The sequence below is a fragment of the Rhododendron vialii genome, chromosome 1a (genome assembly GCF_030253575.1).
Source record: "Rhododendron vialii isolate Sample 1 chromosome 1a, ASM3025357v1".
Classification (NCBI taxonomy): Eukaryota; Viridiplantae; Streptophyta; class Magnoliopsida; order Ericales; family Ericaceae; genus Rhododendron; species Rhododendron vialii.
In genome coordinates, this window is record NC_080557.1 from 46,068,552 (window position 1) to 46,083,589 (window position 15,038).

At 40.4% G+C, this 15,038-nt stretch overlaps 3 protein-coding genes across 3 annotated transcripts; 1 reads left to right on the top strand and 2 right to left on the bottom strand.

The window, feature by feature from the left end:
• Positions 1-7: 7 nt before the first annotated feature.
• On the bottom strand, positions 8-2,291 carry LOC131321278 (11S globulin seed storage protein 2-like). The gene is made up of 4 exons (XM_058352280.1): positions 1,912-2,291; positions 1,307-1,578; positions 639-1,061; positions 8-506 (listed from the first exon to the last, which is right to left on the bottom strand). Exons 1-4 carry the CDS (start codon positions 2,210-2,212, stop codon positions 132-134), a joined length of 1,371 nt encoding a protein of 456 aa, XP_058208263.1. The 5' UTR covers positions 2,213-2,291; the 3' UTR covers positions 8-131.
• A 1,233-nt stretch (positions 2,292-3,524) lies between these two features.
• LOC131321295 (uncharacterized) lies at positions 3,525-4,643 on the top strand. Its single transcript, XM_058352295.1, has one exon. It carries the CDS (start codon positions 3,830-3,832, stop codon positions 4,355-4,357), a length of 528 nt encoding a protein of 175 aa, XP_058208278.1. The 5' UTR covers positions 3,525-3,829; the 3' UTR covers positions 4,358-4,643.
• LOC131321286 (pre-mRNA-splicing factor SLU7) lies at positions 4,644-10,872 on the bottom strand. The gene is made up of 10 exons (XM_058352285.1): positions 10,650-10,872; positions 9,511-9,674; positions 9,307-9,419; positions 8,456-8,869; positions 8,120-8,255; positions 7,711-8,010; positions 6,978-7,194; positions 5,966-6,069; positions 5,581-5,649; positions 4,644-4,943 (listed from the first exon to the last, which is right to left on the bottom strand). Exons 1-10 carry the CDS (start codon positions 10,663-10,665, stop codon positions 4,866-4,868), a joined length of 1,611 nt encoding a protein of 536 aa, XP_058208268.1. The 5' UTR covers positions 10,666-10,872; the 3' UTR covers positions 4,644-4,865.
• Between the last annotated feature and the right edge of the window lie 4,166 nt (positions 10,873-15,038).

The following is a 15,038-nucleotide window of genomic DNA, read 5'->3' on the forward strand; positions in this document are numbered from 1 at the left end:
ATTGGATGAAGGCATCATTTTATTGAAGACTTGACTTATACATACGCGTTATTAACTAGCCAGAGTCACAGTAGCAGCAGTAGTTATTAGTAGTAACAGGGATACATACATAGTCCATATACCGAAATTTTTCAAGACCTCCTGGGAGATGCCATGACGGTTTCGCGACCGCGGTTATACTTCAAGTTCTGGGCTTCACCCGGAGAGATCTGATACGAGTTGGATATGACTTGAAGGGGCATGGCCCTGAGGACAGAAGTGTAACCCGCGACGGGGCTCCTCATCGGCGAGCCGTTGGTCTTGAAAGAAACCCATTCGATGCCGTTGCTTTGCGCTTTCATCGTTGCTGCGTAGAACTGAGGGACCACGAACATGTCGCCTTGGCTCACGCGGTCGTTCATCACGCTCTGTCCCCTGTGGTCGGCGATCTGCACCTGACCCTCGCCGCGAGTTATGTAGACGATGCTGTGGCTGTTGATCGACCAGTGCGGCGTGTATAGCGCGTTCTGCAACATGGGTAACAACTTCTGAGTCATCTATTCATCACATGTTAAGTTACTACAGTACCAAACTGAACCGATTTATCACGGGGATCACAACATTTCCGGGATATCAGAAGTTAGAAATGGTGTCATTACCGGGAAAAGGTGGCCTTTCTCAGCGCTCAGGTCCATGTACCGTAGAATCGGAAGCTTATTTCGGTTAACAACGTTAAGCCGGCCGCCTTCCCTCGAGTAGACCTCGGCTTCTCTCCGGTCATCGACGTTGTGATGAAGCCTCATGGTGCACCAAGTCTCTTCGATTCCGTTCAATCTCCTTCCCCATTCGCCTTCTTCTTCTTCTTCCCTTTCATCGGGCCTGATCACGCCCATCCCTTCCCGGACCTTGACGATTAGTCCCCTTTCGTCCTGCCTTTGCATCTTCCTCACGATTTCTCTGTCTACATTGAAGGCTTCGGCCATAAATTCCTCGTCGAATCCGCGCAGTATGTTTTGGAAATTCTCTGGTCCTCGTTCGCCTCGGCGGTCGTGCCTTTGCTGCCCGCCCGCTAGGTAATACGCCTGCACCAAACATCACAACAGAAAGTTCTTTGTATGCATGAAAATGAAACAGTTTTTTGGGTTAACATATTTCTCATTATAGGTAAAAAAAACTTCAATTTTGATTCTTGAAAGACTTGGTAGAGGCGCGTTGGCCTCGTTATATGGTGGATCCGCTACGATCTTGATTTCTAGTTAAGAAAATGTCACTGTCACATCATTCTGGCAAAAGTTTTCTGCTTATATGAAAAATATATTCGTAATACCCTGAGATGTTGGTCGAGTTGGTTGGCCTCGTTATTAAGGTCGGTGATGGAGACTGCGACGAGGTCCTCATCGCCATCATTGAAGCACCAATGGGCTACACCAGAAGGGAGGGCCACGATGTCACCACGGCGGATCCGGCGGATCTTCTGGTGCTGGTCCTGGCCGCTGCGGCCGCGTCCCTGTTCTCGTTCCCGTCCGCCCTCCGTGGAGGACTGCTGCGACTGGAATGTCTCTGCACATCCTGGGAAATGCACTCCTAGCAATCCCTGGCCTGCAGTGTTTCACTTCCTCATGTTAGTCATTTCAGTCATGCACAATCTAAATTCATCACATGTCCCACAATTCCTTTTTCACCACTAAAACCTATCTAGGACTACTAAATGTGATATATTGTCTAAACTATACTAGCATTTACGATTTTGTTAAAAAAAAATGGAGCATTGAGTTTGCACGTGTCTCAAATACGTGACACGTGTCTGGTGAGTGTTATATCACGACAATTGGTCTACAATATGGTATCTAACGCCACATGTTACTTTTTAGACGTGTCTATACTTCTAAGGGTACAGATACACAATCAACATTTGATGGTCCTTTCCCTCACCTCGCTCAATGTAGACGAGGCGAGGGGCAGGATGGAAGTTGGGGAGGGAGAGGGAGTTGGGTTGCAAAATGTTCCTCAGCGGGGCAACCCCGGCGCACTGGAACTGGTCCTCATTCTCGTCCCACACATCAGTGACACCGCCCTCCGACTCGATCCGTCGAGACGGCTGGGACCTCGTGAGCTGGTTGAACCGGCACTGCTGCGCCCGGCTCAGCCGGGTTTGCGACTGCCGCCCAAGTGCTACTGAAGCAAGCAGAGAGAGGGATAAAGCTAGCAGCAGTGCTTGCTTATTAGTTGCCATGTTTTTGGCTCACGAATCAGGCAAGAAAGGAGAGGGAAGAGAGGAAATGTGGATGTTTGATGAAATGGGTTGGGCTTCAGAGGCCCCGTTATGTAGTGGGGAGGATTTGGGGGGTAGTGAGAAGTGGGTGGGCCGTGTGGCAATGCGGCCTACTGTTTTTTTCTGCATGAGGGAGGTCTGTCCTGGTGTGAATTAGTGTATGCCACCTTGCAATTTTTTTTTTAATGCAAGGTGTCTCGGGTCAGCTTGCGCGTACTTCAGATTAATCCTTACAGCCCCTCCTACAGCCGTTTCACATGCTTACGCATGAGAGTGAGGTGGCCTCAAGAGTTGCTGGTAAAAAAGAATTAAACCTAAAACTTTAGGAGTGAGCAAATCCCTTAGTTCCAAACCAAGACCACTTGGCAAACCGGGTTAAACCATGCAAAGGTTGCTTATAACAACTCTGTAATTTACCGAACACTTGTTGTGTTGAACCTGCCATCAACAACAAAGGATTGGTGAAGGTGCTACCGGCACCTGTAGTTGACAAAAGAGGATTACAGTCCAATGAAAGAATGACACAAGGGAAGCCTGATTTTTTGGTCCTCAGAGAGCAATGTTGTTCAATAGAATCGATACTGAGCAGATAACAATTGTCATCACGCGAGACCATCTAGATGTAAGATAGACACAAATTTAAATCTTAGACGTGGGTTTGTTTGGTTTGTGTTCGAGTTTTGAGAGAGGTTTTTAGGGAAATGAGTGTGTATGTGTGTGTGTGTGTGTGTATATATATATATATATATATAGAGAGAGAGAGAGAGAGAGAGAGAGAGAGAGAGAGAGAGCTTATTGGGCACCATGCGGCGTGAATAGAGAAAAATGAGAGAAGAGCTTTCACAAGAAGTGCATCGATTTCTTTTCCTTCCATGTTTCTTCTTGGATCTGGCTTCTCTGCAGTTCCATCTCAATGGTTCATCTTAGCAATTAATGACCCATATTTTAAAAATACCTTTTGAGAAGAGTAGTTTCTTCTCAAATAAAAAAAAAAACCTTTCAATAGAATCTTACCATTAAAAATACTTTTAAACTGATGAGATTACATTGACTGCTCTCAGCAGTCTAATCACAGACTATAGAGAAGCCTAACTCTTTCCTCTTCTAGATAAGAGAACGGAGTTGTGACTTGTGAATGGGACTGAAGAAGACTCACAAGGACAAAAGGGGCATTATTTATTTAGTTTAACTTGGTCTGGTCCTAATAAATTCAGGATTCCTTCTTTTTTTTGACAAAAGGAGAACTGGTTCCAAAACAACAAAAGGAGAAGGCATAAAGGAGTTGTACATTCATATTCTTATTCTTAAGAAGTGGCAGAATCAATAAAGAAAGATTTAAGACATATGCCTCTAGATGACTAAATACATCTAGCTCCATGCATGTACATCTACAGATACCATTACCATTATATCTACATGTACTGTTGTACATATAATCTATTTGAAATGCTTTCCTTTGAGTAGTAGCGTAGAAATTGAGTCCAAAGAATTGCACCAGAAATTTGAGTCCAGCAATATAAAGAAACATCCTCTTGGGGTCGCTCCAATCACTCATTACTCTCTCTCTCTCTCTCTCTCATGTCTTGCTTGAATCTGGGGAAGAGGCTCCAGCCAGCTAAAAAGGCATGGAAGATGTTCACCAGCAAGCTCAATAGGAGACTCAGGCTCCACAAGCTCAACAGGTCCGATTCCAAAACCATCAAGAAACCAAAAAACAGGATCAAAACCACACGAAAATCAGTTCCCTGGCTTACCCTAGCCTTCAAACCCCGTACCCTTCAGTGCAAAAGAACAACAATCAAAACCACCCGAAATCTTTACTGTCATCACCTCCCGAAAAAATCAGCACCAGTTTATATCGACGAGTTCTTCAAAGATCCACAGATGTCATCGCTGAAGAACCACCTGCAGCCACCAGCAACGGCTGCAACAACCAAGGAATCTGAGGAAGGTTGGGAGGAGAGGGGCACCAGAGCAGACGACATGTGGGAATCATTGGGTTTGGCTTCACCACTGATGCAGGGAATAAACGAGCGAGCAGAGGAGTTTATCACTAGAATACGTGCAGAGATGCAGCTTCAGGAGATGATTGCTCGTCGATTGTAGCTTATTATCCCCAGTCTTCCTTTCTTTTTCTTGTTTAGTGTGTAAAGCAAGAACACTGGATGTATCGATAAACTAGTCTGGATATATATATATATATATATATAGCGAGCAGAGGAGTTTATCACTAGAATACGTGCAGAGATGCAGCTTCAGGAGATGATTGCTCGTCGATTGTAGCTTATTATCCCCAGTCTTCCTTTCTTTTTCTTGCTTAGTGTGTAAAGCAAGAACACTGGATGTATCGATAAACTAGTCTGGATATATATATATATGACTCAATTTACAATTAAGCTCGTCAAATTGCAGACTTTGTATCATAAACACGGACATCACACGTATTCACAGTGCTTTGAGATGCATAAAAGGTAACAAATAAAGTGTGAAGTATGGTAGCCACAAACTATTACAAGGACACCTCACACTACTGAGGAATAACCACTAAAACTAGAAAAACAGCATAGAAGTGCTTGAATATCCATGACCGACTTAACAGAATTCTCGCCAAAAATTAGTGCAGGAATTCCTTCATTGGATCATCGTGATGGATTTTCTTCATCCTGTATGCCTCCATATCCTCAGCAGTAACCTGCAAATGACAATATGCATGGTGAATACTGAACGGTACACCAAGAAGAAGAAATAATCCATTTATTTCTGGATCTTCAAAAGATAGTATCAGTATTTACATTCTTTGCAAAAGTTTAGTCAGAAAGCATGGCTACATAGATTAAGGGCAATGAAGTACATCAACTCCTACCTCTTTTTGTTGTCTTACAGTTTAAACTTTAAAGTCGAACTTTTAAAATTAAATTATCCAAACACCCAAAACCCTCATCATTACAATCAACACAAGCAGAGGGTACATGTCATTCAATTGGCTTTCAAATATTATCATCAAACTCCTGTGACAGGAGTTTGATGATAATAGTCCTGTGTCATTTTCTGCATTCATTCTAAAACAAAGAAGATAAAACTAAACTGAAGATTTTGACTGCTTGATTACAAAGATTCAAAATTTTGTACCGTGCTTTCTGAGTGTGTACACCTTCTATCTACAACTTGGGTACACTATTCAAAAATTTGATTGTAGAAAGTTCTCCCGTTAATAAGTGTTTTTTTTCTTTCCCCTTAAACAAGAACACATATATATAGAAGAAGAGTATAATTTAGTAGCTTTTCCTAGCTAGGATGCGATATTACAATGAAAGAAAGATAAATCATACCTCATCATTCCATTTGACATTGTACTTGCGCTTTCTTTCATCTTTCTGTTCTTTCTTTCTTTCATCCTCCTGTTGATACCAAATATTCCCAAAAACAAATCAGTAAGTAGATGGTAATACAAGAACCGTCACTACATATCAGACAACAAATACATCTTAGAAGCCTATTTTCTTCTACGGAAAAGCAGGCAAAATCCCGTTATATGTTTCCATCTTGAGAATTAAGTTCCCGTGATTTCCCAATATACAAGGAGTTGAGAAAAATCAGAAACAAAAATACTTAGGTAACTGTAACACCGGTCCTTTCACAATACAAGAAATATTTGTTGTTTGTGCATGCTGAGGAGGGAGAAAGAACATTTGAAAGTAAATCCAGCCAATATACCTTCTTTAGTGCTTCAGCTAGTAACTTCTCATCAAGAACCAAATCATCCGGTATATCAGTTCCCCAAGTAGCAAGTTTCTTCTCCTCTGTCTGTGCAGGCATCTCTGTTGTCATGACCACAATGCAATCAGACCCAAAGAAAATGCAAAGGCTTTAAGAGTAAAGCGTACAAAAATGCAGATTGAACAATGTTGTGTGTCAACCTATGCACCACGGATACGGACATGGACATGAGACAAAGTATTTCTTAAAATATGGGGACACAGGCACGGGAAAAAAAAATAATATAGGAAAATTATCTCCACACTCCCTTTTTCGATTATGACACTCCATTTCTTGTCTTTTAGTGACACTTTTGTGTGTATTTTTCTCACTAAAGGACAAGAAAAGGAGTGCCATAATCAAAAAAGGGAGCGTAGAAATCATTTCCCATAATATCTATTGTATACCAGATTACCAGTGGAAATATGGTTAGATGTATTAGCATGAAGCTTCGATATATATAAACAAGTATAATATATACATCGTATTACAGTTTCAACCCAAAATATTTGAAGTAATAATACCCATTTACCATCCAAAAAATTAATTTTTTTTGCATATTTAACCAGTCATGTCCCCACAGTGTCCTTCCTGTGTCTCCGCCGTGTCCCTCGCGTGTCCTCCTAAAAAAATTAATTAAATTTATTGGACACGCCATGTGGCACGTCCCATATGTATTTTTCCGTGTCCCTGTGTCAGCCACGGGAACACGCCTGCCTTTAGGAGTGTCGATGTTTCATAGCTGTCAACTATATAACGACCTAATAAAGACTTTTAATCTTATTATTCAGACTAGCATAAAGGGATGGCTAATTCAAAAAAGAACGCACGCTGACGCGAGCACACCCCTTCCCCCCCCCCACACTGGGCATGCGTGCGCGCGCGCGCGCGCGCGTGAGAGAGAGAGAGAGAGAGAGAGAGAGAGAGAGAGAGAGAGAGAGAGAGAGAGAGAGAGAGAGAGAGAGAAAACCTTCTGCAGCTTCTTTACGAGCAAGATTATCCCTCATTAGATCTGCTGCAGCTTCAGCTGCTTCAATACCAGCAGCACCCGTACAATAGCTGTTTCGGATAGTCTGTTTGCAACACTTGTAACCCCATTGATGATCCCTCCACCACGAACCCCAAACACTAGTGTGGTTGTTGATATGAACATCTTCCTCATACTTACTCCTAGGAAGGGCTAGCTCCTGCAAATAGAACAAAGCGAACATGTCAATACAGCTACAAATTATAAAATAGCAGATCGGTGCAGCATTCTAACAAAAGAATCAGAACATCCATATAAATATATAATCAGATTACCCACTACGTTAGAAAAGGTAAATAGAAGAGTGATAATGGGTAAGGACAACAGGTAGACAATTGTTAAGCAGCAACTCGACATTATTGACTTGCACTTCGTTCTGAACAATCTTTTACTTATTAATTGCTAGGTTTATGTTCTCCAAAAGTCGAATCATATCCACTGACTCTAATCTTCTGTTATTCATCATCCAAATATACCAAGGGAGAAATCACAATCAACTCTATTGACGATTTCACAAGGGACAGTAGGACTACAGCTATGCAACTACGTCTACGAGGACACAAAATGTTACATGTGCATAACAACCAATGACATCCCTACATAAAGAGAAGAAAACGATACTAAGCTCATTAAGCTCCGATAAATAAAACAAGCATAGAAAGTAATTCAAGTATACCTGGCCCTTTATAATCCTGCCAGCACGATCATACTCGACCTCTCTCTCACTTTGTCCCAGTAAAAGCTCCCTTGGAAGTTGTTCTTCTGTAGCAGCATTGCCATACTTCTCCATAATGGTCTCCTTCACTTCTGATTTCAGCTTTTCCTTATTGACCTTAAAATTCTTATAAAGCAACTCTGCTTGAGACGGAGCTGCTTGCATGTGAACATCATGCCCCTTGTCAAATGCCTCCCAAGCATGAATGTTGAGCTGCTTGAATTCCAAAGCTTGACCGCTTACTCTATTTTGATTATCCCCCTATAATGGTGATGGAAAGGCATCAGATACGTATGAGATCAGTACACAGAACCATGTAACTTAACAGTAAGTTCAAAAAACACCATTTGTAGACGTCCACGATACTCACTGCATAAAATTTCTCGTTGGGATCCATATCTGGAAGAGGATCCTCACGCATGGATCGGGTTTTTGGATCGTAGTGGGCAGAGTTAACGTCAAGATTAAGAAGGTATTTCGCTGTGTCCTCTCGGATACGCAGGTTCCTGACAGGGAAAAGATGCACAAATTGTGTAAGCAATAGGCAACACAAATAGAGAAAACAATTTCCATATCACAAAACCAACACATGCACCAATGTGAGCACGTGCACATACATAACTGAGGCATACAATGGTTGTGACATGAAATAAGGAGTAGCATAAGATGATTGAAAAGAAGGAAGAAGAAAATGAAGGAAAAATACCTGACAGTTCCTGTACTCCCACCACCAGTAGTACGCACACGCTTCTCAACCTTCGCAAAGTCCATCTGTTTGCTCTCATCAACCTTGGCTTCATCCACCTTCAGATCATCTTCATTGTCGTCCTCGTCACTAACCCCATCCTCTCCACTTTCGTTACCGTTTTTCTCCTCTAATTTCTTAAGCTGTTGCTCTTTCAAGTATTTCTTTCTGGATTCATCCCTTGCTTCGTATCTCTCAATAACATAGGCATAGCTAGCGGCATCATAGCCATTCCAACGGTCCCGTTTGCCATCATAATCCAGCTCGAAGGTCTCTATTTTCTCATCCGGTGCAATATTTTTGTCCGTCCATTTAGCTCCCACTCTACGTGGCCTTTCCATGCATGACTTCAAATCGTGTGTCATGGCTCCACAGCTGTAGAAGCACATGGCAAGATCATGTCAATTCAAACAGTATCTTCGTAGACAGACAAATTAAATCTTAATACTTGCATAGTTAAAAATATATATATGAAAGTTCAACAAGATACGTCATCATGGCGGGGCATTCCCTGAGGCGAGTTAGGTGCTTTTACCCATGAAGCAGGGTAAAACCACTAAAGATTAGAACAGAGTATGGAAATGAGGCAACTAAACTCCTCCACAGCTGCAATTATAATAACTATTCCACCCCCCAACCCCACCTACACACTCGCATCCAAAAGAAAAAAAATCTTCCGTAGCACTGACAAACCATTAAAAAACAGTAAAGAAGTCCGCACATCAAAGGGGATGCAACTCATTTAAAATGGACCAATACATGCACAATGGAGAGAGAGAGAGAGAGAGGGGGGGGGGGGGGCTTCCACTTACTTTTCGCAAGCACCCTTCCTGAACTTGTCAGCCTGATAAATTTTTGCACCTCTGTCATACCATGATTTTGTATAATTTGGATCCGACTTCCATTTCCTTTGATGTTTTAAACTCTAACAAGAAGCAAAATTGAAAAAGGTTTCACTATCCAGCCTTCGCAAAACACCATATATACGGCGAAACAAGATAACTAAGACAACATACCGGTCTTTCTGAATTAAGATACCAAGGTGCCGATGACATATACTGTGGAATATGGGGATTGATTTCTTTTCCATCTTCATCAACCTCGGCTGGAGCAAGACCTGCTTTACGTGCTTCTTCCAATTCCATCTGCTTTCTATGGTCCTCCCTAGATTTGAATGCCACTGCAAGTACCAAAAAGAGGCAATTAGTTTTAACGGCATCAAATACAGTAAGAATTGCAGTGTTCGCCCAGAAGTTGTCAGTATTCATCCAAGATATATAACAGCAGGGAATCAAAGTGGTCGTTTTCATGATCACACAACAGCAAACCTCACTTAATGGTGTCCTAACTCGCTTTTAACCAACAAGGGTTGAATACTATGGCTTCATTTAGCTTGTGGAATCCCGGGTGAAAGCAAACATGAAATTGGATTATAGAAAGCAAATGGCTTTCTGCCCCAATACATTTGAAATATTTTCCCTGAAAACCCCTCATTCATCTCTACGTGATAATAAAGGATAAGTAACTCAGTACCAAGTACGATAAATAAACACTACAGGCACAAAACCGAAGTCCAGGTCAACAAGATAGATTCAAGATACATGTCTCACCATATAAAAGGAACAAGTAGTACTTTAAAACCTAAATTTCCTAAAGAGAAATTCAGATAAACAAAAAAAGAGCCAACTTTTGCACACCATTGCTTGGGACTCTTTACGAAACGAAAAGACCTTCTGCGTCCTCGTAAATTTATGAGTACGAACGCTAAAGACTTCGGTAGCTAATTTCTACGATGCGAATTGCATCAATTCCTATCAAACTCCAAACAGTGGTAGAGAGTCTAGAGAAGAACATTATCTTTGCAATTTCATCTCAAAAAGTTCCAAAATTACAAACAGACAATACGATTCCCCACGGCCGAGTTCCCCAGAACCATCTTCCATCAAAAACAAACAAAATCCCTAATTAAAACACAACGTAATTGGCCAATCCCAATCAATAGAAGGACGGAATTGAAAGCTGCATACTTCACTTTTCATGTAAGCCTTTATTAATAAAGGATCGACAAAACAAAACACAGAACATGCGCATGTGCAACACATACAAAATAACTGCAAATCGATAGGATGATAAAGGGAGATCGAAGAAGGCATACCTGATGCAGTCGCCATGATTCGCCTTGAAGATTTGAAACCCCGGGGGAGATGAGAATTTTGGTAGGAGAGAGCGGAGAGAGACACAAAGCGGCAGCTCTGATTTTATTTTTTTTTGTTCTTAAAAGGAGCAATAATATTTGGGGTGGATTATGGAGCCCGATCCAATTCACTGTAACCGCCACGCTCTCTGTTTGATGAGTGATTCGACGTCGCTTGTTGTTTGGGCTCGATTCTGGGCTAAGCGAGACAAGGTTGGAGCAAAGGGCCAACCAATTATAGTTGCAGACCCAACAACACTTTAACGAAGTGTGGGCCAGCCCAATTATTCTCCAGTGGATATGCTAGCTTTTCCTTTGCCAGCCCAATCGGTTAATCTCTCTCTCTCTCTCTCTCTCTCTCTCTCTCTCTCTCTCTCTCTACGCGGCTATGACTTATTCTTGACAGAGATCTATGATGAGTTAGCTTTCCCGAGTTCTGGAACTAGGTTCTCCTTCCAAAGAAAGCACATTGAGATCCCTGGACATAACATGAATAATTAGAAAAAAGAAAAAACCTCAAAAACACAAAAAATTACAAATACTCCAAGACAAAGACTAATCAAATTAAACCCATTTTAATTTTTTTTTTAAACCAACTAAAAATAGAATAGACTACGTATTTGTGCATTTTTAAATAAATCCTAACCCTAACTCTTACTCAAATTTCGGAACCCTAACTTTTGGGTGGTTGAAATGTAGAATCAAGAGCAGAAGTTGCACATAACTCACGTACAGAGAGATACCTTGTACTAGTTCGATCTGAATCGAGTGCGACGAAATAAAACCCTAATCGAGAATCGAGTAGCCAGAGAGAACGAGCCAGAGAGAGAGAGAGAGAGAGAGAGGGAGGGATACCTTTTGTCGATTTGATCTTCTTCTTCGTCGTTGTTCGATCTTCTTCTTCGTGTGTTCGTCGTTCTTTCCTCTCTCTCTCTCTCTCTCTCCGGAACGAATGGGAAAGGGGGCTGCTGTAACCCGTTAATTTGTGACCTAACCTGTGACCCGCGAGATAATTTTACCTGACCCAACCCCCATCTTACCCGCGAGTTCCATTTTAAAATTGGCTGAGATCCAATGGCTTACGGTTGAGTCCCGCACAAATCAAAATTTTTGGGATCCCTTGGGGGAACCGGAGTGATGATAAACCAGATCTTAACTCAACGTGGGTAATGTTTTTAGTACCTAACATCAGTGATCCAAAAATAGTTCTCCATCTGTTTCACAAACAATGTCCAAAATCACTCTTTATATCTCAAAAAAATCAGAGGTGCTAGTGGTACAGCAACAGCTGCACAAATAGATTGCACAAATCAGTTTTGGACCCAATTTACAAAGATGATCGGAGCCACTCATTTTGTTCAAAATTTGTTTTTTATGGTCTCTGTAAAAAATCATCTCAATCCGATATTGGTAAGGATGTTTACGAATCATCCAACTTTGCTTCAGAATTTAGGAAAGTTGGATGATTTTTAAACATCCTTTCCGATATTGATCGGATTGAGATGATTTTTTTCAGGGACCTTAAAAAACAAATTTTGAACAAAATGAGCTGCTCCGATCATTTTTGTTGAAAACGGATTTGTGCAAGCTGTTTGTGCAGCTGTTGCTGTACTCATATCATTTCTGCAAAAAAAAATATTTGTATCATTTTCTATATCTATATTTAATATGAATTTCGTTTAATAGATCTCACTTAATTTTATTAAATAAAAATTTAAAATCATAAAAAGTAATATAACTTGATAGATAATTTTTTGAGAAGTGTGAATAATGATTTGGGACATCTCTTTGGGACGGAGGAGTACCAAACATATAAGCCCAAGAAAAAAAAAAGGGTCCAATTTTTGAAATTCGCTTTTGACCCCTCAAGTGTCAATGCCGAGCATTCGGTCATTTTGTTCTCGACCCATCTCAAACAAAGCTCAATAATCTGTACTATATATATTATATTTTTGTAGTATCTGGAAAAACATTCAATAAATACGAAATGCGTTGTGGGTTAGACGGGTAGATTCGAAGGTAGGCATTGCACTTATAGGACAGGATCTAAGTGGGCTATGAACTTGAAAAGCAGGACCGACTGGTCATTTTCTCAAATTGGAATATCAATTAAGTTCATTGAATCATATATAGTCGATCACAAGAACAATAGTCGGGCAGACTTTCAATAAGGGGTAGAAGTCATTTCAAAGGCGTCAACCAAGAAAAAGTAGCTAGCTAGGTAAGGAAAGGTAAGCCCCTATAATTTTCTTCTACCAGTAAATATCTATTTTGGTGTTCTACACGGCAAGTGGCTTAATTCCACACTTTGAAGCAGCTGCTGGTTGAAGTCTTCTTTCTATTTTTCTCCTGCAAGGGCTGCTGGAAAAAGAAAAAAAAAAAAGAGTCTCCAATATTTGGAGAGCTCCTCTAAGTAACAAGTCAATAAAATCAATTAATCATTCCAAAATTGACTTGCTAACAAGTTTAATTTCAACAGCCGAAAGGAAGGAATATTATAGTCATAATTATACTAGTTGGGTTGTCTCCACTGCTAAAGAAATACTACAAAGGAATATTTTTACTCCAAAAATACTCATGATTTCATGACCTTAATTAAAACTTGGCCTTGAATTAATTCAGAATTGACTTTGGTTTGGTAATTAAACAGATCATGGGTTCAAAAACTAGACGAATTCTACTGGCCAGATCATTTTTCCCCTTTGTTTCATGCCTTGTGTAAGACTGATGGTATCATTCTTTAAGCATGGCCTTCTTTTTGAGCTAGCATGGGGCAAAAACATAAACGTGCTGCATTTGAACTCTTAGAAATGCATCATCATGAGATGCAAAAAAAAATAAAAAAAATAGACACAGTTATTATATAGTAGTATCTCTCCTTGGAGACAATTAGGGAGCACGGAGCCAGAATTTATCGACAATGAGATCAACTACTTAGAGTAAGCTATAGTTGGTGTGACACATGGTGAGAAGTAATTTTTGCAAACGTTTTTTGGGGGCAATTGGACAACAAATATGACATCAAATGTGTAAAATAACACCAGAATTAGTTGTAGCGACTCTAGCAATTTTTTCCAACTCAATAGAGTCAAGTGACCTCACTTTGCCAATGTATAGCTCCACCCGTGTTTGAAGGAGATTTAGGCCCCGTGAAGTGAGGTGAGACCTATCCCTTTAAAAAAAAAAAATTCAGAAAAGAAAGATCAATATATTAGGAAAAGGGTAGACATATCTGATAGAAAGAAAACTGATTTTACGAGGCAATAAAGCTTTTAATTACTTTACTGGAGCGTGACAATCCTGGACGAGTGGTGCTAGTACCACACTTATTTTCACACTCAAACACGTGGGTCCCACACACACTACACACTCTAGTGTGTGTATGGGGCCCACCACTCATGTGAGTGTAGGTGTGTGTTTGTGTGTGAAAATGGGTGTGGCATTAGAATTATTGATCCTGGACATCTATAATTAGGATGATAGCTCCAAATCTACATAGAAACCCAACGAAATCCCGGTAAATCTGTCCATACAGATAATTTGTGCACAGATTTTATTGTGAGGCCCACCACGGGTCCTACACAAACTATTCGAGCCGTTCATTAAATGTAAAACAATTTTTCAAGGGTTTCCATAAAAAATCAGCTCAATCCAATACCTATAGGTGCTTGATCTAATCATCTAATTTTTCATTACCAGAAAATCTGAATGAAAGTTTAGATGATTGGATCGAGCACCTATAGGTATTAGATTGATTTTATTTTTTACGGGGACTTTTGAAAAAATATTTTACATCTAATGAACGTCTCGAATTATTTGTAAAGGACTCGTGGTGGGCCCTATAATAAAATCTGTGCACAAATATACGTGTGGTAGCAGGGTTCATGAAATCCACTGCTTTGCTGAAAGATACTGTGGTACTTTTTAGTAGAAGCCCACAGATCTTTGTTAGAACGGTTTTGCTATTGTCAATTAATCACTGTGCTGACAATAAGTACACTAAAAAATAAGAAAAACACGTAATTCTGTATACTTTTTGCACCTTTAATACACATTCACACACTTATTATTGTTAGTCCATTGAACTAATTTTAGAATTTTCCTTGTTAGAATTGAAGAATTTCAATTTCATTATCTTAGAATTTATTTTCTTTCCGACCATGTTCGTTTCGGGATTTTGGACTTTGGACTTTCTATTACTCTCATTTGTCTCTTTATCTCTCTCTACTCATTATCTAAAATCCTAAAACGAACATGGACGCATGTCTAGTATTTAAGCAATGCCATGACCATGAAAAGTAGTACACGGAGTTCTCTCGACCTGGGGTGCTAGAGTCACTTAGTTTGTAT

Coding starts and splice junctions, on each gene's coding strand:
- LOC131321278 (XM_058352280.1), bottom strand. CDS start 2,212: ATGGCAACTAATAAGCAAGCACTGCTGCTAGCTTTATCCCTCTCTCTG. Junction 1,579..1,911: donor CCTCGTCTACATTGAGCGAG/GTGAGGGAAAGG, acceptor GAAACACTGCAG/GCCAGGGATTGCTAGGAGTG. Junction 1,062..1,306: donor AACTCGACCAACATCTCAGG/GTATTACGAATA, acceptor TGTTTGGTGCAG/GCGTATTACCTAGCGGGCGG.
- LOC131321295 (XM_058352295.1), top strand. CDS start 3,830: ATGTCTTGCTTGAATCTGGGGAAGAGGCTCCAGCCAGCTAAAAAGGCA.
- LOC131321286 (XM_058352285.1), bottom strand. Junction 6,070..6,977: donor TCGTAAAGAAGCTGCAGAAG/GTTTTCTCTCTC, acceptor TCATGACAACAG/AGATGCCTGCACAGACAGAG. Junction 4,944..5,580: donor ATGTCAAATGGAATGATGAG/GTATGATTTATC, acceptor TGTCATTTGCAG/GTTACTGCTGAGGATATGGA.